Raw genomic sequence first — 24668 nt, 5'->3', positions numbered from 1 at the left:
CATACATTTCAACTTCTTTTTTCTCTCCCTCAATATCTGTTAAAAGAGAGAACCCCCATCACTTCAAAGTTGTGCTTAGTAATTGCCTATTTTGTTATAATAAAAGTATCTATTACTATTAAGCACTCATTGCTGTGCTAAATAAGCAGTGTACTATTTCTTTCAATCCGCATAATACCACCATGGCTCACTTACTATTACCTCTTACTTTAGTTTCTATTGTTGCTTAACAAATTACCACAAAACTTAGGGGCTTACAAAAACAATAATCCTTTGTCATCTCTTATGGTTCTGTGGGTCTGTAAATCAGACAAAGCATAATGAGTTTGACGTATCTCTACACCGTGAGGTCTGAGGTCTCAGTTGGAGGACTTGAAGGCTGGATCCTGGAATCATCCACAGGCTCATTCACTGACATGTCTAGTGGTTGATGTTGGCTGTCAGTGGAGATGTTGATTAGGACACCCATATGTGGCCTGGGCTTCCTCACAACATGGTGACTGGGTTGCAAAGGTAAGTGTTGCACAAGAGAGACACAGACAAAGAGAGCACATATCCTCTAGGCAGAAGCCAATGGCTGATTATGACTTCACTGGAAGTCACATCACTTCTGCCAAATTCTTTTGGTTGAGGCAGTTTCAAAGTTCAGCCCAGATTCAAGGGAAGAGAATATAGATCCCATCTCTTGATGAAGGAAAGTTAATGTCAGTTCATGAGAACAACATTGGGACAGAATATACACTCATGCAGCCGTCTTTGGATGGCTTTTGAAAAATACAATCTGGGGCGCCTGGGTGGCTCGGTCGGTTAAGCGTCCGACTTCGGCTCAGGTCATGATCTCGCGGTCCGTGAGTTGGAGCCCCGCATCGGGCTCTGTGCTGACAGCTCAGAGCCTGGAGCCTGTTTCAGATTCTGTGTCTCCCTCTCTCTGTGACCCTCCCCCATTCATGCTCTGTCTCTCTCTGTCTCAAAAATAAATAAACGTTTAAAAAAAAATTAAAAAAAAAAAAAAGAAAAATACAATCTGCTACATACTTTATTTTATAGACTAAAAACAGGGGCTTACAGAGAGTAAATTGCTTGTGATCATACAACTAGTAAAAATAAAAGCCAAGATAGAAATCTGCTCGTTTCCAGAATCTATTCTCTTAAAAAAAAAAAATCACCATTGCTATTATACCTCCCACCCCAAATTCTTTCTAGCTTTAAACTTTAGAAAACTAATCTATTTCAGGGTGGATCAGTTGGTTGAGCGTCCGACTCTTGGTTATAGCTCAGGTCACGATCCCACGGTTTCATGGGTTCAAGCCCCGTGTCAGGCTCTGCACTGACACTGTGGAGCCTGTGTGGGATTCTCTGTCTCTCTCTCTCTCTCTCTGTCACTCTCCCACTCACGCTGTGGCTATCTCTCTCCCTCTCTCTTTCTCTCTCTCCCTCTCTCAAAATAAACATAAAATAAAAAACTAATCTATTTCAAATATACAAATATTTGTTTATTTAAACAGTGTGCCACAAGTTTCGTAAACCTGGAGCAGTGGATGGTAACATGATTTCACAATAATTTTAAATTTTTGTTTTTACATTTATTCATTTTTGAGAGACAGAGAGACAGAGCACAAGCGGGGGAGGGGCAGAGAGAGAGGGAGACACAGAATCCGAAGCAGGCTCCAGGCTCTGAGCTATCAGCACAGAGCCTGACACAGGGCTCGAACCCACAAACCACGAGATCATGACCTGAGCCGAAGTCAGACACTCAACTGACTGAGCCACCCAGGCACCCCAATTTCACAATAATTTTAAAGTCCAAGTTACAAGAGCTCAAGACCTCTCCCTTTTCTTGGAAATGTTTCCTTTTTGGGGCTCCTGGGACACTCAGTTGGTTGAGCATCTGACTCTAGATTTTGGCTTAGGTCATGATCCTAGGGTTGTGGGATCGATCCCTGTGCTGGGCTCCACTCTGAGCATGGAGCCTGCTTGGGATTTTCTCTCTTGCCCTGTGCCCTCCTTCCCTACTCACGCTCACTCCCTCTCTCTCTCTAAAATAAAAAAGAGATGTTTCCCTTTTTTCCTTACTATTTCTATAGTTCTTAAAGATGTCCACCAACTCATCTTTCCTCCAAGCCACTATGACAGCTACCAAGTTGCTTGTTCCCTCTGGCAATGGTGGGCTTCTGAGAATATCAGTGCAAGGGAGCTGGGTCTTCTTGCTTCACCAGCTGCTGACGGAGCCAGAGGGGAGCTAGTTTTGCATACAGGTGGGAGCAATGACCCTGTCCCAACTCTGGGTCACACTATGTCATGTCACCTGGGCAGAGAAGCAGTACTGCTTTTCCCAGGGGCATGGTCACATGAAAGCCATCCTTTCAAGTTAGCCGACACATCCTTCTCATTCTTCTGTCATTGATGCTAACAAATAAAGCAAAAAAACTCCCCTCACCTCACTCCCAACCCCAGTGCTATCTAAGGAGAAACAATAATTCAGCCTGGATCTCCAAACTCACTCCTGCAAGGGTTAGAAACATTCATCTTTTTCTGTTCCATGAAAACACCGCAACAAAGTCTACGTGAAGATGCTCAGCTCAGTGATGCAATAATTTATACAGCACACATAAACTCTGACTTTGAGGGCTAAACCAGGGTCATCCAATTATTGGGGACATCATGGTTTCTGGTAAAGCAGAGGGTAGACGTTTCCTTTTTTACACGATGTCTCAAAGACTAGTGAGATAGTTTTCCCAAAACAAAAGAGGGGTTAAACCAAAGACAGATTCTCTAATCAAAGCTGTGGGAAGAAAAAAGTTTCCCAGGCTTCTCTGTACTCCGTCAAGATATCAGGGCCATGATATGGTAACAGCTACAGTTCTCCTCACATAAAGGGAAATTCTTCCTTAGACGTAGCCCAGGAATCCGAGCTCAGCTATGGGAGAGGTAGCAGAAGGCTTTACATTCCACATCTGGCCTGCCCCTTACGGTATTAAGATACTACTACTACTCCTCGTGGTAGTAGCAGCAGCAGCAGCAGCAATGAAGAGGAGGAGGAGAAGAGGGGAGGACAATGGGTAGGAAGAAGTAATGCACTAAATTCTCACTAAGCACTGGGCACTGTGCTAAATGAATTCATAGAGTTCTCCCAATAGCTCTGTGAGATACCCCTTTTGTGAAAATACTCCTTTTTTTTCAGATGAGGAAACTGAGGCTTAAAGATATAGTGAGTTGTCTAAGGCCATGTAACTTGTAAGAGGTGAAGCTTGCACTTACACTGAGGCATTCTTACTGTTGAATTCTTCTACTATTCTTATCAACTGTTTCCTACCCCAAATTAGCTCTTAGCTGTCATTTTCCTAAGAAACCTAATTAGACCAAACTTTATTAAATACCCACTATGCGGGCGCCTGGGTGGCTCAGTCGGTTAAGCATCCGACTTCAGCTCAGGTCACGATCTCACGGTCTGTGAGTTCGAGCCCCGCGTCGGGCTCTGGGCTGATGGCTTGGAGCCTGGAGCCTGCTTCCGATTCTGTGTCTCCTTCTCTCTCTGCCCCTCCCCCATTCATGCTCTGTCTCTCTCTGTCTCAAAAATAAATAAATAAATAAATAAATGTTAAAAAAAAAAAAAGGAAAAAAAAATACCCACTATGTCCACAAATCTTCATTGGGCCCTGGGATGATATGGCTGAAATAAGAACTAGTCCCTGTGCTGAGGGAACCAGCGGTGTGATAAAGAAGACAATAGGCATGGTGGGAGGGTCCTCAGGGTCCTGTGGTAGCACCAAGTAGAGAAGGATTTATTTTAACTCTGATGGGATCCAGGAAAAATTCCAGAAGGTGATTTTTGAGATGGGAATTAGCTTACACATACAATGTTGACAGGTAAAGAAGAAAGAGAAAGGCACTCCGAACAGGGAAAATAATAAAATAATAATAATAATAATAATAATAATAATAATAATAATAATAATAAAAAGAAGAAGGGCTTGTATAAATACATGGCATGAGAGAGGAAGACTGGGTCATCAGGGAATGGATGCAGAGTTATATGTTTGGGTGAGAGCCTCAAAGATGGATTAGGGAAGAGAGCTTGGAAGCCAGTTGTGATGAGCCCTGATTGCCCACAAAAGAGGCTGCATTTGTCCTACAGCCAAGGAGAGTTATGCAGAGCCTTTTATACGGAGGACTGGAAGTTATATGGGTGTTCCAGATACCAGGCAGCTCCTGTAATTCGGCTGATGGATAAGACTTCTGGATGCACCTTGCATATTGCCAAGCCAGTTGGGATAGCTTAAAGGGCAGGCTACATGCACTGGGTAGAAATCTATGGAAAACTTGTCTTTCATCTCCAGGATTCTATTTTGTTTCCTTGAGTTGTATTTTCATGGCTTTGTCTTTCAGAGGTCTCTCATTAGATATTTTCCAATGGTATAGGAAAAGAAAGGCTGAGATTTGTGCTAAAATTCTCAACCAGGGGCCAAATGTTGACCATTGACAGTCATTCCTAGAGGAGACAAAGGTTTGCAAGGTGGAAGGACATGTATGGGAGGAGAGTAAATCTGCCCCTTGCCTGAAGGGGACCTACAGAAAGATGGGGTAAGGGAGTAGGGTTACTTCGCTGTTATGGCCTTTCCCCTGTGCTTTTGCAATAGCATTGTTCATCTTCTTTAGTGTTAAAGAATTGAAACAAATCCCCATTATTTAAAGCCTAAGATATGAAGTTTTTCTAGAATGATTTGTTATTCCTTTTTGATGGTGAGAAGGGGTTTTCTTCACTGAGCTCTATGAAGAGTTGAAGCCTAGTCAAAAAGCATTTCTGAGAATGGCGTGGAGTCCAGAAAATTGATGCCTGCAATGACCATATTATCTCTTTACTTTGGCTAATCTTAGAAAGCCTGAGCAAATGACTCTATTTGTGCTTCCTGCTAGGTAAGAACAGGTGAAATCAGATCTCACAAGGAGATACAGCAAGCTTTTCACCTCATGACAATTTTTTTCAAACTGACTATAACTGACAAATGGTCTAATTCCACTTGAGCTGCTATGTTTGCCCTTCAGCAGCTCTAGCATGCAGTTTAAAAGTTAGTCCATAGATCAAATAGGTCCTATCTCTAGTATAGGAGGCAAAGAAAACCACATCCATATGTTTAAGTAACATAAGATTAATTGAGGATATACTACATACATGCACACCCACCCGTGCAAATTGTTCACCAAGCCATCAGGATAGACTTCCTAGGTTCTGCAGCCCAAGCAAAGTTAGGAGGAGAAGTAGCAGAAGTGCAGGTCTACATTAGGACATAGGTGGGCCTAAGGTCAGAGGGTGTAACTTGCTCAGGGGCCCTAGACTTCCTGTTTATAAAGTGCCTCAAAGGGGGCACTTGGGTGGCTCAGTCAGTTAAGCGTCCGACTTCGGCTCAGGTCATCAGGACTTTGGCTCACTGTTTGTGAGTTCAAGACCCGCGTTGGGCTCTGTGCTGACAGCTTGGAGCCTGGATCCTCCTTTGGATTCTGTGTCTCCTTCTCTCTGCCTCTCCCTGCTCACACTCTGTCTCTCTCTCTCTCTTTCTGTCTCAAAAATAAATAAGCATTAAAAAAATAATAATAAAACAAAATAAAGTGCCTCACAGGTAGACATTTGACCTTCTGGAATTCAGGTCAAAATGCCCTAATATCTAGGATTGTACAGTTTTGCCGACAGCAAAGGGAGGAGACATTCCCTATCAGCCTTTATGCCAGACTACATTACCCATTGTTCTCTATGAATTCATGCTTTTTTTTAAAATGTTTATTTTATTTTTGAGAAAGAAAGGGACAGAGTGCAAGCAGGGGAGAGGTCGAGAGAAGGGAGACACAGAATCCGAAGCAGGCTACAGGCTTAGAACTGTCAGCACAGAGCCTGACATGGGGCTTGAACCCACGAACTGTGAGATCATGATCTGAGTCGAAGTCGGTCGCTCAACTGACCGAGCCACCCAGGAACCCCTGAATTCATGCTTTTTAAACAGATTTTATAATTATCTTATAAAAGCAAAATATACTGCATTGTTTGTCCATGTTAATAATGTTAATTGCAGAGTTTCTAACATGCCAAATTTGTAATTCTGTAGAGCCATTTTGTTATTGTTATTTATTTTAATATGTTGGGAGCCTCAGGGAATTGGAGTAGGCAGAAGCTCACTTGACCTCTCTGATCCCTGAGGATGGGGAATCTAAGGGGGTTCCCCTACTTGTTTCCTTGGTCCCAGTTAAAGAAAGCACACACAGAGCTTAGCAGGCTGGTGAACCGTTAAGTATTTCAGCTTGTCCGTTTTAGGTCCTGTCATCAGCACTGAGCTGCCCATCTTCCCTGAAGCTCTGTAGCATTTTCTCATTCCCACAGTATTTAAGGGTTAGTCTACGAGCATTTGTTAAATTGACCAAAAATGAATATGCATGTGATAGACGAGGGTTAAGCTGAGAACGATGCAGCCCAGGAGAATGAATAACATGGCAAGTCCTGCCAAGTCCTCAGTTTGAACTAAGTTTTCTTCAGTTCTGGTCAAACTAGCCTGAGCAGAGAGCTTCAGTGCAAAGGTCTGTGTGTTCAGGTGACTGTGCATCCACATATAATTATCTTATTAAATACATGAATTCTGCGTTGCTTACATAGGACTTCTAGCTCCTTTCCTGGCTTAGGCTCCAGAATAAACCTTTTTTTGATTGTTAGAAGTTAGTTGGGCATTAAAAAAATAGTCTGCACTTCACTCCTTCAATAATGATTTACGGAACATCCTTCACGTGCCCAAGGGCTGCTCACGGCATGGGGTAGAGCTGTGAGTTAAGACGGCCTGGGCCCTCCTCTCCCAGAGCCCACATGCTCAAGGTGGGAAGACAGTAATAAACTAGTAAATAAGTAACCCCACAAGATGATTTCAGATGGCCCTGAGTGAAGTGAAAGCAATAAAGCAGGGGAGGGGGGCTTTGACAGAGGGGTTGGACAGCAATTTCAGATTGTGTGGTCAGAGCTGGCTACCAGAAGAAATGTCATTTGAGCCTAAGATATGTCCCTACATTGAAAGCTTTTATCGTGCCCCATAGCTATATGGAGTTACTTGATTCAAGAAGAATTCCAGGAGAAACAGTAATTGCCTGGATAACACTCAAGCCTTTTGCCTAAACATAAAGTCTTATATATGATCAGTTATCTCTCAGTTCAACCAACATCCTCTTAGAGCACTGACTTTTACTTTTCTGGAAAAGGCAGGCTGACTGCTCCTGGTGGTTGGGAGCTTAGCCAGAATTACCTTGTGTTAACTACAAGCCTTCTCCTCCTTTCATTTTTATTGCTATAATGATTTTTTTCCTGGAAGGTTCTTTTATATGAGGGATGATGACATCAATGAAACTGATTTCACCACCAGTGAAAATTGATCTTACTGCTTTATTGTGACATCTAGAATCTTCTCTTTGCCCACTGCTGTAGCCAATGAGTAGAAGAAATACCCACAAAGTGGATGTTGACTCAGAAGCAATGAGTGGCCACTGCTATTTAAAGATGCAGGGCATTTCTGAGCTTTCCATAAGGGAATAATTAAATCACTGCAGGTAACAAAGAATTAATTTTGAGGGATATTAAGCACCCTTAATTAGCACATTTGAGTTTCATTTCCCCACAGGGAAAATATTCTCATGGCAACTTGCCATGTCAAAGCTTCTAAAACTTCTCCCTAAACTTAGAGCTGAAGTCCATTTTACAATGCAAATGAGGACAGCAAAAATCTTTTAAGCCAAATCATTCATAACCATTTAGGTTCCAGGGCCCTGGATTTTGTTAATAATTCTGTGGCAACCACTTGGGAGGCCTTCTGAAAAATATATAGCTCGTATATTCAGAGAACCTAAATCTTCTAATAACCCACATCTGTGCAGAGTTTGAAAGCTTGTTTTTTTTCTTCTTAATTCCGATTACACTGTGTTTTAATTGCATTTTAAAGTTTAAGTGAATTTAGAGATCATAAAAATTCAAGACAAATAGAAACATCTCAGCCTAGACACATCCATCACATGGAGCTGATTGTTTACAATATCACATGAGATTAGGGCAGCAGAAGGGATTGTGGTTTATTGGTCTCAAATTCAATTAAATGAAATCAATTAATTCCTTGGGATATTTACGATATCATTCTTCTATCTAGGCATCAGTGCTGTACCAAATTTAACAATGAAAGAGGACTGATCTGTTTGGTTACTATGTAGATATATATATCTATTATAGATGTATATAGATATATAGATAGATATATATATCTATATATATATTATACATTATATATATTTTTTAATTTTACTGGGAAGACTTTTAAAAATATGTGTACTTTCCAAATATAAGCATGCTGAGTTTAATTTAATATATGTTAAGGATTGTCAGGTAATGATTATTTCAGACTTGGACATGAATATTTGCTTTAGATGCACCTCTGAAGGCAAAATTAAATGACAAACAACTACTGTGAGTGAAAGTTACCTTGAAAATTCTACCCTATCTTCTTGGGTCCACACATGAGAATGATCTTAAACTCCAATCTTAAACAACTAATGAGAGAAAGGAAGAACACAGCCATTTTAGGTAGTATCAATTCTCAAGTAATAGAATGATTTCTGATGTCTAACTTCCCACTTAAAAAAAAATCACAGAAAAACGTTCAAAGTGCTAGGGAGGAAATCTGGTAACTAACAGATACTGCAATATAACCATGTGGCCTAGGTTCTTTCATTTTTTTCTTTTTTACTTTTATTTATTTTTGAGAGAGAGACAGAGCATGAGCAGGGGAGAGGGAGACACAGAATCCAAAGCAGGCTCCAGGCTCTGAGCTGTCAGCACAGAGCCTGATGTGGGGCTCGAACTCACAAACCATGAGATCATGACCTGAGCTGCAGTCGGACGCTTAACCGACTGAGCCACCTAGGAGTCCTGATTTTGTTTTCTGATGGGATCATGCAGGCAGCTAGCAACATCTTCCCACATGGCCCTTTGGACATTTCAGGATTTATTATAGAATAAAGCAAGAAGTGATTTATTTCTTTATACTTTGAAATTTCTCTAACTTTTGGATGTGCTTCAGTCTGACAGTAATTACTTTCTGCTTTTTCCTCTCTTCCATTTTTTCTCCTCATTTCTTCTTCCCTCTACCCTCCAAAAGAGTAGAGGTTTAGAACTGAAGAGGTCCTAAAGTATTAGTGGACTGCCTCGTGTCTTTTTCTAACTGAAGAAGCTACTTAGGGCAAGGCAGATTCTGGTTTTATCCCTGCCCTTCTCTCCACAGTGCTTTACATAAGTTTAAAATATTAAAGAGAATTCAGAGGGACATCAATTTCCAAGTCAGTTTCATATAGGAATACCTATTCCAACATTTGTCAACATTTGTAGACCTCTGCCTGAATACTTCCCACAATAAGAAGTTCACCGCTTGATGAGGCTGCTGATTCATCTGTGTTCAGCGTTACACATTTCCTCTATGGAGATAAAATGAGCCTCATAGGCATTTAGCCAATTGTCCCGAGTTCTGCCCTTTGGTAGTGTACAAATCAAGTCAATGCCCCTTCCACTATTGGAACATACTGGGTCTCCCAACAACACTTTTTTCTCTGGTTTCTGCCATGATTCCCACAGTGACTGGAATACACCTGTCTTCATAGACCATACCCTCTCCACACACTTGACTCAAATTCCAGATTCTTGACCTCCTGAGATTTACACTCCATCTCCACAATTCCTCAAATTCTCTTCAGCTTATATCTATCGTCCTCCTTGTTTGTAGAAGCTTCTTGGATCAAAACCTAGTCTCTTTATGAGCCTCCACAAAATGTCACTGGTCTTCAGCAGTTTGTGTCTAATATGTTTATGGCAGCTTAGCAGCGACAATGTCATGAGGAATCACACAGCAGGGTGCATGGGCTTCTGAAACCTCCCACCATTCCCCTGTCTTTCCCTTCCTTATGTTGTCCTCACCCTCCCTGCTGAGTGAAAGTCAATTCTACTAATCCCAGCAGTGAAAAACTTAGCCTGACTTGAAGGTAGATGATCTCAACACAGTCTATGTCTTCCTTCCCTGAAATAGTGAAATTTTCACTGTTGTTACAATACATGTTAACTGCCTCCATTTAAATGTTAAACACTTTACATGATCTCATTTCAATTTTACTTTAACCCCATGTGGTAGATAGTACTATTCTCTTTGCTCATGTGAAGAAAATAAGGTTTCAAGAGGTCTAGTAATTTTTCTAAGGAAAAACTATTATTGCCAAAGCTAGAACTTAAGCCCACTTTCTTTAAACTCCAAAGTTAGTACACCTAACATGTATACTAAACGTCTCTTCAAGATTTCCATATGCCTCATCATCCTGATTGTTATTCTCTGGACAAATTCCATTTTTTACAAAAAAGTATTCCTTTTAAAATATGGCCTCCTAAAATGCATTTAGTCCTTCAGATGTGAAGACAAGGAAGTAACTAAAAATTGCACACACTGGCCAACAGATGTGTTGACTTGCCTATCCATTGTTTTTTTTTTTAATTTGTATTAAATTTCACTTAATTAACATACAGTACAATATTGGTCTCAGGAGTAGAATTCAGTGATTTATCACTTACATACAACACCCAGTGCTCATCACAAAAAAACGCCTCCTTAGTACTCATCTAGCCCATCTCACCCATCTTCCACCCACATCCCTCCATCATCCCACAGTTTGTACTCTATCACTAAGAGAGTCTCTTGTGGTGTGTTTCCCTCTCTTCTCCCGCCCCCCCCCCCCACCTTTTCCTCTATGCTCATCTGTTTTGCTTCTTAAATTCCACATATGAATGAAATCATATGGTATTTATCTTTCTCTGATTGACTTATTTTGCTTAGCATAATACATTCTGGCTCTATCCATGTCATTGCAGATGTCCTGGTTTCATTCTTTTTGATGGCTGAATAATATTCCAGTGTGTGTGTGTGTGTGTGTGTGTGTGTGAGTGTGTGTGTGTGTGTGTGTGCGCGCGCGTGTGTGTGTACATACATATATATATAAATATATATGTATATATATTTATATATATATCACATTTTCTTTATCCATTCATCACTTGGTGGACATTTAGGTTCTCTCCATAGTTTGGCTATTGTTGAAAATACTGCTATAAACACTGGGGTGCATGTACCCCTTTGAATCTGTATTTTTGCACACTTTGGGAAAATACCTAATAGTGAAATTGCTGGATTATAGAGTAGTTCTATTATCAGTTTTCTTGAGGAATCACCATACTGTTCTCCAGAGTGGCTGCACAGGTTTGTATTTCCACCAACAGTGCAAGAGGCTTCCCCTTTCTCCATATCCTTGCCAACATCTGTTGTTTCTTGTGTTGTTAATTTTCATCATTCTGACAGGTGTGAGGTGGTATCTCATTGTGGTTTTGATTGGTATTTCCCTGGTGATGAGTGATGTTGAGTTTCTTCTCTTGTGTCTATTAGCTCTCTGGATGTCTTCTTTGGAAAAGTGTCTATTCATGTCTTTTGCTCATTTCTTCACTGGATTGTTTTTTGGGTGTTGAGTTTGATAAGTTCTGTATAGATTTTGGATACTAACCCTTTATCAGATATATTGTTTGCAAATATCTTCTCTCATTCCGTATGCTGCCTTTTAGTTTTGTTGATTATTTTCTTTCTCTGTGCAGAAGCTTTTTATCTTGATAAAGTCCCAGTAATTCATGCTTTTGTTTCCCTTCTTTTGGTGATGTGTCTAATAAGATGTTGCTCTGGCCAAGGTCAAAGAAGTTACTACCTGTGTTCTCCTCTAGGATTTTGATAGTTTCCTGTCTTACATGTAGGTCTCTCATCCATTTTGAATTTATTTTTATGTATGGTATAAGAAAGTGTTCCAGGTTCATTCTTCTGCATGTAGTTGTCCGGTTTTCCTAACACCATTTGTTAAAGAAACTGTCTTTTCTCCACAGAATATTCCTTCCTGCTTTGTTGAAGATGAGTTGACCATATAGTTGTGGATCCATTTCTCGGTTTTCTATTCTATTCCATTGATCTATGTGTCTGTTTTTGTGCCAGTACCATACTGTCTTGGTCACTACAGCTTCAAAATATAACTCAAAATCCAGAGATACTCCCAGTTTTGTTTTTCTTTTTCAGGACTGGTTTGACTATTTGGGCTCTTTTGTGGTTTCATACAAATTTTAGGGTTGTTTGTTCTAGCTCTGCAAACAATACTGATGGTATTTTGATAGGGATTGTGGTTTTTTTTAAATGTTTATTTATTTATTTTGAGAGAGAGAGAAAGCGCAAGTGGGGGAGGGACAGAGAGGAAGAGAGAGAGAGAATCCCAAGCAGGCTCCATGCTGTCAGCATAGAGTCCAAGGTGGGCTCGATCTCATGAACCATGATATATGACCCAAGCTGAAATCCAGAAATCAGATGCTTAACAGATTGAGTCACCCAGGTGCCCTGTCCATCCATTGTTTTTAATAAACAAATAGCACAACAAAAAAGCAAGAAGAAAAAGGAAAGGAAGAATTTGAATGCCTGTATAATCTCTGGTCCACACTTTTTTCTGTCATCTGGACTTATTCTATCCATTTTGTTACCTATTTGGTTCCTAAAGATATTTGCATTTGTAATCTACTTTTCTGTAACATTGTATATTCTTGCCATCCATCTTGGATTTCATAGGTTACAGCTGTAACTGTTCTCAAAGCAACTCAATAGGACTATGGTCCATGCTAACTCCTAACGCTGCTGTGGAATTGATATGAATTGCCTGCCATCTAAAAGTACTGTTTGGCATAAAGGAATTTAGCTAGTAAGTGCACCCAGTGAACCACCCAGTGTCTACATCTAACGTGGCCATTCTGTTCTCTGCTCGTCCTTACATTTTAACTTTTAAGAAGCTATATACGATCAGATTATTCATGTTCTGAAGAATTCATGAAGATTATAGGATTTAAATTTCAAGAGTTTTAATTTTTTTCTGTATCTACACAGCTAACAAATAATTCTTACGATACCTACTGTTAAAAAAATTTTCCAGGGAGGGGCACTTTGGCGGCTCAGTCAGTTGGGTGTCCAACTCTTTATTTCGGCTCAAGTCATAATCCCAGGATCGTGGGATAGAGCCCTGCTCAAAATTTGTTCTCTCTCTCTCCCTCTGTCCCTCTCCCTTGTTTGCATGCTCAGTCTCTCTCTCTCTCTCTTTCTCTCTGAAATAAAAAATTAAGAAAAATTTGTTTTCAGGTATATCTGGTTACTCTTCCCATGTCTAAATTGGGGGAAAAAAGCACTAAATTCTCCACAAATCACCTTATGTCATTCACAGAGGCCAGAAATGCCTGGGTGATATGGAATTTCACTCCGAGGTTTTCCTAATGCCTTTCCATGTGATCAAATAGAGTGCTATGCATGTCCAAGGTGATGTGACTAGATATGAATCTTGTCCTTTTGTTCTAGGTCCACCTAGCCAAGAGAAAAAATACTATATTTTACAAAGGTGAAACCTAAGTAGATTTTGCTACACTTCTCAAGATAATGTCTTCATTAAAGGGTTTTCTAATAGTGATAGGTGTGCCAAAATGGAATGGGTCAATTTGTTAAATAGTGAGCCTCCTATTATCAGAGATGTTTAATCATAGTTTGGATGGGCACAGAGAGTGAAATGTACTCATTGGCATACAAGGTCACTTCCAACTCTGAATATCTGTTTCTATATAAAGTCAAGCAATATCATCTAAGGTTACTTATTCCTCTCACAAATTGAGATGACTGGTTGAGTTCTTAGTTTCTCTTTGGTTATAAAAATTTTGCATAGTGGAAAGTAGAAGTCAGGCTTTCTGGCTAGTAACTCAGATGCCCAACTCCCTAAATGCTATTCATCTGTATGTACACATAGGAAATGCCATCATGGTTGATTATACCTGGTTGACAACATCTCTGAAGTTACAGATGGGTAACTAAGGTGAATATAATCCCTAATTGGAAATCTGGAAAACTTGGTTGTTTCTCACTTTTCTTTTGTTAGTTTCATAGAACATTTTTTCATGCTTAAAATGTTAGTGGGATGCTAACTTAACATTAGTAAGTTAAAGAAAATTTCAAGGGGGAATATTAACATTTAAATAGATTTTGATTATTACAGAAAAGACAGAATCTCCAGCCAGTGATTTGGCTTAACTAGGAATACAAGAGTAATTAATGGTTGTCAGTATCAGAAAAGATTTTCCAGAGACAGGAACTGTCAAGGTAGGGGAGGGAGGAGAAAGATTTTCAGACCTCCAATACTTGACATGCTTGTAAAAAAGACTGTGAACATGAGAGGGAGCAGTCTTACTGGAAAATTTCCAGAAAGTAATGTATAGTCAGTTCCTGTCCATGTTGCACACCCTAACTTAGCCTAACTCCAATGCTGTGAGGTAAATACTCTTACCCTTTCTTAAGATGCCAGGAGATGTTGAGTTTTCTGCATTGCTTTGAGAGACTTGCACACCATGGGGACAAATCCTCCTACTTCTTGCCTAACCTCCTCCCTAAATATGATATAAATGAAAACCCAAGAAAGTACTACCTGACAGTATAAAATGACTGTACATTTAGGATAGTTTTGCCAACCACAGCAAGAAAGTTATATATTCATGAGAAATGGCTGCAGAAATAAACTTTGGCAATCTTTCCATATTATTCCCAATGAAAACCAGGTTTCTTTAAAATTAATGAAGTGAATGTGTTTGAATAGAATGCTTTAGCACTGTCCTGCATTTTAAGGAATATATGAATTTATCTGTGTAGTTTTAAAACCTACAATAATTGAACATCTATTTTGTACCAGGCATCGTACTATAGAATTACTTACATGATATGATCACAGAAAAATACTGTGCTCACTAAAATAAGTAGGAGTATTCCTTTGCCTCATACCAAAGGCCATTTATAATATAGCTTCTCAGCTATATTTTGTTTGTCAGCAAATCCTCCTCACTTTTTTCCTTTGGTCATGCCTTTTCAAAACCTCCTCAGTGTTTGAAGTCTGATCCCATTTCTGCTTCTCCCTCAAAGCTTTCCTTGACCTGTTCAGCACAGAGTATTTCCTTCCTCCTTTGAGCAGGAAGTCCTTGTTATCTGCAGTACACGGGCATTTATCAAATATCGCCCAGTGCCTTCATGAGGGGTGCTGGTGTGTATGCTATCTGGCTTTGCATGTCAGTACCTCAGGCTCCCCAAGTAGACTTTGTGTTCTTTTTGTAGAACAATTCCTATAGTTTTGTGTTATGCAACTTACGGTGGAAATTCAACTAAACTGGCTGTTCTGCAACGATGAGGTGGAGTCTAATGTGTGTAGAAGGGTTAAGACTCGGGTGTGTGCCTGAGAATGAGAAGTAATACTTAGCTTTGTTGATATTTCCCAGTTGCCTGGAAAAAAGGGGGTATATTCTCATATAATGTTTTATATTCGGGGTCCAAAACACACTTTCCTAAAATGCAGTGTAGGCAGTGTCCCCACCCCCCTCTGCTCCCAACAAAAACTTTTTTCACCTTTTCTCTATCCTTATCTTTTCTATTTACAGACCGACTATTTGCTTCTCATTGAGCTGCAAACATGTCTGATGAATAAGTTGTATTTCGGTTTCCTGCGGCAACTATTAGAAGTCTTTTCTGCACAGGTCTATGGTGGTCTCTTCGGGAGGTGTGCTGGGTTATGTCTGTGCCTAACCTTCCCCTGGGGGCTGAACTGAGGTCCGCATAGTGTTAAAGACGTGTACTCTAGAGGAATGTTTTGTACAGTGGGACTCCTTTGTATTAAAATAACAGCAAGACAGTCAAAAAGGGGAATTCATCATAGAGAAAGGAGACTGTTTCATGGAACCTAAAGATGGAGAAAATAGTTGGCCCTCAGGTACCATGTGGAAATGTATCTCTTACCTTTAGTTCATTCTACAGGTCTGCTTTATTCCTTTCTCTTGGTGCTGATTAGCTTCTGTTTTTTCTACCCATAGGATGAAGGATGGGGCTAACAGTTTCCGAGTTTGAAACACTAGAGTCCAAGTTACTGAAAAACAAAACAGAACAAAACAAAACAAAAACCTGCCTTGATCCACGTCCCAATACCTGAAGAAGGACTTCAATTACTATCTTCGGCTAAGGGTCCATCCCTGGACCAATAAAATATGGTCAGACACAAAATGGTATTTTACTCTACTGTATTTCTGGGGTAATCATTTGGATGGAGGGTGGTAGGAAGGTGCTAGTACCTAAAGGTGATATGCTGGACAGATAAAAGGGTAGAGGTTTTCTGTGTTGTACATGTGCATAGAGGTAAAGAGTTTATAAGCCCCTTCCCACATGTTATCTCATGTGAGCCTCGTGACAGCAGGATAACAGAGGCAAGAAAAACACTATTGGTGGGCAACTTCTACATTAACATTTTACATCCTGAAGGCATTAACGTGCTTTTAGATATTAAGTGATTTGCACAAGATTCACAAATAATTAGTAAATTCTCTTTCCGTTGCCTAACGAAACTCCTCTTTCAAAATGTTTCTGAAATTCCACCACCTTCGCAAAGGCAATGAATAGGAGAGCAATACTAACTTAATTTGTCTTCTCTAGAAAAAAGAGCAGGTCCAGGGAAGTGTAATTTCAGTGAATCAGGAATGAGGGAAAAGGAGAGTGAGAGGAAGACAGAAAGGAAACATAAGGGAATGAGTTACTGAGCTGGCCACAGATTTGAAATAAGCTGATTGGTTTGTATCACAGGATATTCTCAGAGAGGCTGTGTGAAGCTACTGTGTGTGTACCATGGGCAGGGGAGGGAAAGGAATAAAAGTTTATTCACTAGATTCTATTGTCCTTGGTCAAAGCTGGGGCTCCAGGGTTAACTTACCAGCACTTCCTGTTGTACATGTTTGGGGACACAGCAGAACCTGCTGGACAGCAGAGAAGTCCTAGGTGGAAGGAAAGATACTATCAGGTCATATATGAGAGTGACATGAAGGACCAGAGGCAGCCTCGGAGGGAGTCTCCCTGGCTCAGCAGACCAGGCTCCACCATGACCTGATCTTCGGCCACAAAGGTGACAAGAGACCTGAGCACATCTCCTCTCTGGGGCCTACAGGAATGCAGTTGATGCCAAGGCATCATCCTGGGGGAACATCAAGAGGAGCTGAGGAGCTGGCTGTACGGTCTCATGGGGGGATGGTGATATCTACTCCTCGACGAAAGCCCACTTCAAGCACACCCCTCCTACACTACTGCAGACTTGATCAGTCCCATCTTCATGTTCACACTATTCTTCACACAAGTATATACATCTTTAATTCAATTATTTATTCAGACTTTTTTCTTTTCCTAGAAAGGATTTTTGTGAGACTGAGTAATGTTGATTCATTAATACAATAGTTTATTGAATACCTACTATGTGCTAGGCACTATTTTCAGTGGTAGGGATAAAATAGTGATAGGTACAAATCTTTAACTTTTTGAAGCTTACATTTTAATGTGTGTGTGACTAATAAAGAAATAAGCAAAATATATATTATGTTAGAGACTTTTAAATGCTTTGGAGAAAATAAAGCAGGAAAGTTAGATAGGAAGAGCCGGGGTGGGGAGTGAGTATTGTACGTTAAGTAGGGTGTCAGGGAAAACTTCACCAGAGTGAGTGATATTACAGCAAGAGCAGGTATGGATATCTGGGAGTGAGGGAGTGAGTTGCAGAGACAGAGAAAACCAAGTGCACAGGCATTAAGCATGCTGGGTGTTTTCCAAGAAGGCCAGGGAGACCACGGTGACCAAAGCAGAGTAAGGGAGAACGAGATGAGAGAGAAGAGAATAGATGCAGAGAGTTAATGTGGAGCTAAATATCTCAGGACATTGAAATGACTTTGGCTTTCACTTGGAGAGGGATGGAGAAGCAATAGGGCTTTAATCAGAGAAGAGAGCTGACTTCCATTTCAACAGGGTCACTCTGGCTGAGAGTAGAGTATAAAGGGACAAGAGCTGAAGCTGAGCATAAGGAGCTTACTGGGGCAACTCAGGTGGGCAGTGCTGATTGTTTGGACAAAGATGGCAGTGGAAGAGGTGGTGGGAGACAGTGTGATTCTAGTTTAAAGACGGAATTGACAGAATCTATTATGGATGAGCAAGAACATCCGAGATTAGAAATCAATCATTAAGAAGATGATTCCAGGGGCGCCTGGGTGGCTTGGTTGGTTAAGCGTCCAACTTCGGCTCAGGTCATGATCTCACGGTCCGTGAGTTCGAGCCCTGCGTCGGGCTCTGTGCTGACAGCTCAGAGCCTGGAGCCTGTTTCAGATTCTGTGTCTCCCTCTCTCTCTCTGACCCTCCCCTGTTCATGCTCTGTCTCTCTCTGTCTCAAAAATAAATAAATGTTAAAAAAAATTAAAAAAAAAAAAAGAAGATGATTCCAGGTTTTTGGCCTGAGCCAAGATGACAGAAGGAAAAAAAAAAATTATAGGGAAGATTAGTTTGGACAGGAAATGGTTCTCAGACATCCAAGTGGAGTTGTTGAATTGACAGTGCATTTAGGAGACTGAAGTTCAAGGAAAAGTTCATGGTTAGAGATATAAATTGGGAGCCATCGGTATGACATTAAAGGCCATGGTACTGGGTTAGATCACCACGTGAATGAGTGTAGCTAGGAAAGTGAAAGGGACAAAAACTGACTCCTAGACCATTCCACTCTAAGGGATTAGGAAGGTGAGGAGGACCAAAAAGCAGACACAGCAAATGTGGCCACAAAGTAGAATGAAAACCAGAAGAATGTGGTTTCTGGAAGCCAAGAGAAGAAGGTGTTTCGAGAGGCAGGGCCTTGGCCAAAATGTTGCTGACAGAGGTGTTGAGAACAGACCTTTGGGTTTAGCAGCATGGAGATCATTGGTGACCTTGAGCAGTCCACTACAGTAGACGGGGGCAAATGCCCGAATGGAAGTTCAAAAGAGAATGGAGGGGAGAGAAATCGGAAGAAATAAATATAGGCAGTTCTTTAGAGTTTTGCTTTAAAGGGAAGGAGTACAAAGAGGGTGGTGGCTGGTGGGACAGGGAGAATAAAGTGTGTGTTAAGGGCCTGCTCATATGCCTCTTGGCAGTGTCCGCTACAACTTACTGGCAGAACCAGGCAGAAAAGGAATGATTGTGAGAAAAATGAACAAAATACCCCTACAGCCAGGTCTGCACGGACCACTGAACCGACCCACACACGGTTCACCGTATCAACGAGGAAACGTCCTGCGGAAGTGAAGGTGCCTGGGTTAGGCCTTATAGACCGAACACCTAAACGTTTCAGATTCAAAAGGCAGAAATAATAAGCCTGTCAAATAGCAGTGTGGAGGTTCCCTCTACTGATCTGCGACGCCAAAATGTGGTCTGGTGGCATTTTCTGAGAGATTCATTTGGAGTGGCAGTTTCACAGGATAATCACCCTCATCCTCACTAGCAAACAGTACGTAAGTGCCTGACTTCCCTACCACCTCATAAATTAAAACCGTTCCCTGGGCGAACCGGTGTGGTAATGAGAAGTAGTGAGAGGCCTGAAGGTCAGGGATGGGGAAAAGGCAGGGATCCGGTAGAGGCAGGCGGCTCTTGCCAAACCATCCCGCCCCAGTTCCTGATTTTCACCCTGGCTGTCCAAGCGCGGGAGTGCACGACTCCTCCGCTGCTTCTTCCTCCTTTGCCCCTTGAGCTCCGTACTTCTTCTTTTGCTGTTCTCGCTCAACGCAGGGGTGGTTCCGAAGATCGGCCCTGGCCCCTACCTGGCCCCTACCACCGCCTGTAGGCGCGCGGGAAGCGGACTGAGACCCCCTGAAACTCCAGTGGGGGCAGGACCCGGCGTTCTGAGCATGTGCGAGCAAGCCGGGAGGCTAGGGCGGATTCGGGGGGTGGGGGCCGCCTCAGGTCTCTTGTGCTAAGCGCGGAGCAGGGGCGCGGCGGAGCAGGAGCGTGGTGAGCGCAGGACCGGCCAGCACTCTCCAGCGCCGGGATCCTGCGCCTAGGGCGCAGCGGCTGCGCCCTATCCTCCGGGCGTGGGCGAGCTGGCCGCGTGTGCCTCCCTGCTTGACGCGTGGGCGAGCCAATCAGGACTAGCGGTCCAGGCTGCCATGTGACGGGCGAGGCGGCTCCTTTCCCCAGCGCGGCCAGAGGGAGGAGAGAACCGGGGCTCGCCGCGAGCCTTCGAGAGCAGCGGTCGCGGAGGCGGCGGCGGCGGCACAGGCTCGGGCCAGCCGCGCGCGCATCCCCCGGCGCCCTGGGCGGTGGAAAGCTCGGCGGGCCGCGGCAGCCCAAGACACGAGTGGACAAAGCAAGATGGCAGGGATCTTAGCCTGGTTCTGGAACGAGAGGTTTTGGCTCCCACACAATGTCACCTGGGCGGACCTGAAGAACACGGAGGAGGCCACCTTCCCGCAGGCTGAGGACCTCTATCTTGCCTTCCCCGTGGCCTTCTGCATCTTCATGGTGCGGTTCATCTTCGAGAGGTAAGAGGGGCTGGAGCGCTCCTCCCCTCCCCCTTCACACACTCTCACACACACACGCACACGCACCCGCGCGCGCACATTCGCGCGCACACGCACCCTCGCGTGCTCTGTGGCGCACGCACCCGCGCCCCCAGCGCTCGCGCTCGCGCCTCCAACCTTTGTGTTCGGGGAAGGGGTTGCTGACCCTTCAGCCCGGCTGCCGTTCGGGGCGCCAGGGAGGATCTGGCTAGCCTACGGATTTCCTCCGGGGCGCCGGGGAGGGGCCGTGGAGCGTTGGGGTCGCCCCCCGCACTCCTCCTGGGCCCGCTCTCTCCCGGCCGCGAGCGCCGGCGAACAAAGGTGAGCGCCCGGCGGCCTCGGGACGCGGCGCACTCGGAGGGGTTGGCCCCTGTGCGCCCCGCGGGCGGCCGCGCTGCCGGGCAGGGCTCCCGCCCGAGGCTCGTCGCCACCCACCTGACAGCCTGGAGCGCTGCGGACGCGCGGCCCGGAGGGCGGAGGGACCGCGCACACACCTCCAGTCCTTTCGCCCAAGCACGCGGATTGTGGGGACTGTGCTTCGGAACAATTCGCCGGGGACTCCTGGGCTTCTGGCCGCTAGTTGGTTTCTACTCGTGACACTATCAGGCCCACAGTCCTGGGAGATAGATAACAACAGTTTTTAGGCTTCCAGCACTCCGGGTCATTAGCGGTTTTCTTAAAAGATTATGACGAGACGGGTGCACAGCCTGCAACGTGGTGATATTATATTGATAAGATGCTTCCTGTGAATAACCATAAACTTTTGTGCCAAACGCACTTAAAACATTTTAAGGAGTTGTTATTTATCGTTTGTATAATTTCCGGATTTGGTTGAGTGGCCCCACTGTGTCCCGAACAAACTTGTGTTACTCTCATTCAATCAGTCTTAGTCACAAAACTCGATTTTGTGTGCTGTGCACTCTCCGGGTGCTATTGAAACAAAAGCAGGACAGCGGCACACACTTGTTTTCCTCTGCTGAGAACCTCGCCTCCCCTTCCTCTCCTCTCTCCGCCCCCCATTCATCCGTGAGGCTGAATTCCTCAGATGATGGAGTTTATACCCCATTTCCCACGTCCACTCCACCACTCTTCTCCTACCCCCAACTCACCTTGGTTTTGTTTCTGAAGCTTTTGCTGTTATTTTGTTTGCTGTTTCTGTTTGCCTGACACCACTCTTGAGGATGGCGGAGTTTGTCTTTTGTGTCATTTGTTGCTGGGTATGGCAGCAGAAAAAGCTTCGTGGGAACAAAAAGTATCTTTTGTTTAAGGAAGGTGTGTTTTTCAGCGGGCGATAACTGTTGCTTGTGAACCAAGCCGCCGGTTCACATGCAGAGATTGAAATGCACGAAGGAACAGATTTAAAGACGTATTTTAAAATGACTGCAATCCAGCGCAGATACCTCACTGAGGTCTATCTAGCGCTGAGGCGTACTGTGAAAAAGTGGGTGTGTTTGTAGGTTTGGAGTTGCTTCTACAGCAGATGTTTACTTACAGAAAATAGGAACTGCTATCTAACTTCGCAATCTCTTCAAAAACAGCCTCTCGGGACCTGCAGGAGTTCTGTACTGATTGATACTTAGTAGGGGCTCCACACACCATTGCGTAAGAACATCTGATCAATTCTGGACGGGCTCACTTGTAGTCAGGTAATGCATTTGAAAGAGGTGTAGTCTTAACGTTTTGGATAACAAAAGCATGTCAGCTAACGACCTTTGTGCAGAAAGCTGATTCCAAGTTCTTTAGATTGGAAAAAAATAAATTTGGTTTTGTACTTAAACTTTCTCTGCCTTAAAAAAAAACAAAAAACCAAAATCTAAAAACAAATGTAATTTAAGTTGAAAACTGGAAGTTTGTTATTCTTCTTCCTGGACAGTTTTTTCTTCCTTTGTGTAATCTCTTGACTGGACTTAGACTTTGTACAAAAGGGTCAGCTGCTTTCAACTATCAGTCTCAGCAAATGTCGTCATATTGTAATGCAGAGAGTTTTTCAGTTACTTTCAGGCCGTTGGTTCACGTAGAAGTGAATTTCATGGCAAACTGAGAGTTTGTGATTGATGTTCAGAAGAATACTCCAGTATGGCCCATATACCACAGGATGCTATACTGACTCTTGGAAGGATGTCTACTTTGTTTCTATAGTGGCGACGGCCCTGTCTTAACCATTCAGACTCTCAGTTCCCTGAAAATCCAAGTATATAATTGCGACCAGAATTACAAGTTGTGCATGTTTCTCCTCTCCTCACACCTAAGGAGCCCATTCTGGTATCCAGCTTGTGGCCTTCGTCTCAGCAACCACCAAGGGCCTGAATTTGAATCAGCTGATATTGTTATTCGTGATATGACTCACTTTCTGTCCTCTTCTAACATGGTGTACTTAAATCTTTCTTTTGCTGTATTCTGTAATGTATAGCATGATTTAAAGAAGCCTGTTTTGAGTCCCTTTACAAAATGAAATGCCTTTGTAATAGAAATAATTCCCTCCAGATTCTCTTCCTTTTCTTAAAATTTATTTTTCATTTTTGGGGCGCTTGGATGATTCAGCCAGAGGAGCATGCAACTCTTGATCTTGGGGTAGTGAGTTTGAGCTTCATGTTGGGTTAGAGATTACTTAAATAAATAAACAAGTATTTTTAAAAATTTACTTTTCATTTTTATTTTTCAGGATTCTATTCTTTTTATGCTTCTGTTGTTACTTATTTCGAAGCTGAGAACATATCTCTGAAATACCTGATTATCCAAGATCTTTATTTCCATTAAATAGGGTCTGTAATGCACTTGTTGAGGCCCAAATTGTGAATTTGAATACGTTCTCCTCAGACTTATGTTTTTCTCTCCATAAAGAGAAACACTAAGGAATAGAGTGGATTGAGCTTTGCTCCATTAAACAGGCTTATTTTTTTGTTTGCACACCACTGTTGGGGTGTTGACAGTGGAGGCATTGGTGGCCAGAATGATACCGTGTTATGGTACCATATGGGCAACAATATGGACACTCAGCATGGTTGGTTAAAAATGGAGCAGGCTAAATTCAGTGACTTTCGACTGAATCTGTGAATAGTCCAAAGCTGGGTGGTTTTTAGCATTGCCTTTGTACTGCACTTAACCCTCAGTAGGACCAGCAGGACCATTATAGAGATTACTTGATTGACAAAGTAAAAGATCTGTTGTTAAAAAAAAAAAACAAAAAACAAAAAAAACAAAACTTCATGGTTTCTCCTAGAATGAAAATTGTAGGGCATACCGTTATATTATGTTGTTGGCTTGATGACAAGGAACAAAGTAATATTTATTATTTTAAATTAAAAAAATTTAATTTCAGTATAGTTAACAGTATTATATTAGTTTCAGGTGTACAATATAGTGATTCAACAGTTCTACACATTACTCAGTGCACACCATGACCAAAATATTATTTAATAATGTAACATTATTGGGGTGCCCGGGTGGCTCAGTCGGTTGAGCGTCCGACTTCGGCTCAGGTCATGATCTCACCGCTCGTGAGTTCGAGCCCCATGTCAGGCTCTGTGCTGACCGCTCGGAGCCTGGAGCCTGTTTCAGATTCTGTGCCTCCCTCTTTCTCTGTCCCAATCCACTCGCATTCTGTCTCTCTCAAAAATAAATAAACATTAAAAAATATAATGTAACATTATCATATATTTTATGAATTTTCTTGATTTAATGCTTGTTTAGGCTTAGTGAGCCCTTCTCTGGAATTATAATAAGTACTTATTCCAGATTCACTTGTTAAAATATATTGCTATAAATTACTATCTCATGAAACTCTGCGCAGGCTAAAAGTCATTTTTTGCAGGTAGAAATTAGTTGTCTAAGAATAAAGAGATTTTTTTCATACAAGTATTTTAGCCAATGGTTTCTTTCTTGTATTTTTTCAATTATGATTTGAATGAAAAGAATTATTTGGACTGTTATCATTTGTGCTCCAAAAAAACTACCATATTTCAGAATAATCAGCAAAGAAGATTCTTAGAGAAATCAGTTGCTCTCTTTCCTCAGACCGAATTTCGGTGGACCCTAGAGTAGACCTGACACCTCTTGTGATGACCAGATAATAAATGAAAAACTCATCCCTGTCAGGTTGGCTCTCAAAGTGCCAAGCTATGAGAGAACTGTCATTTTCCAGGAGGCTGACACCGGTCTC

At 42.4% G+C, this 24668-nt stretch overlaps 1 protein-coding gene and 1 long non-coding RNA gene across 3 annotated transcripts in view; one reads left to right on the top strand and one right to left on the bottom strand.

Annotated features, from left to right (window-relative positions):
• Positions 1–11060: 11060 nt before the first annotated feature.
• LOC128778598 (uncharacterized) lies at positions 11061–21953 on the bottom strand. The gene is made up of 5 exons (XR_008424218.1): positions 21619–21953; positions 20945–21439; positions 16888–16948; positions 15927–16053; positions 11061–13469 (listed from the first exon to the last, which is right to left on the bottom strand). It is a non-coding gene; the product is annotated as an uncharacterized LOC128778598 (long non-coding RNA).
• CERS6 (ceramide synthase 6) overlaps positions 20138–24668 on the top strand; it is a 325203-nt gene continuing 320672 nt past the window's right edge. For both annotated transcript variants that reach the window (XM_019458546.2, XM_019458536.2), the window contains exon 1: positions 20138–20491. In XM_019458546.2, coding sequence (XP_019314091.1) covers positions 20322–20491 — 170 coding nt within the window. In that variant the 5' untranslated portion in view covers positions 20138–20321. The remainder of the gene's footprint in view (positions 20492–24668) is intronic.

This window comes from Panthera pardus, unplaced genomic scaffold, assembly GCF_024362965.1.
Source record: "Panthera pardus isolate Hobbes unplaced genomic scaffold, ASM2436296v1 HiC_scaffold_10, whole genome shotgun sequence".
In the NCBI taxonomy this organism is placed as follows: Eukaryota; Metazoa; Chordata; class Mammalia; order Carnivora; family Felidae; genus Panthera; species Panthera pardus.
Note: the sequence above shows the minus strand (reverse complement) of the source record. Positions and strands in the feature narration are given on the sequence as shown.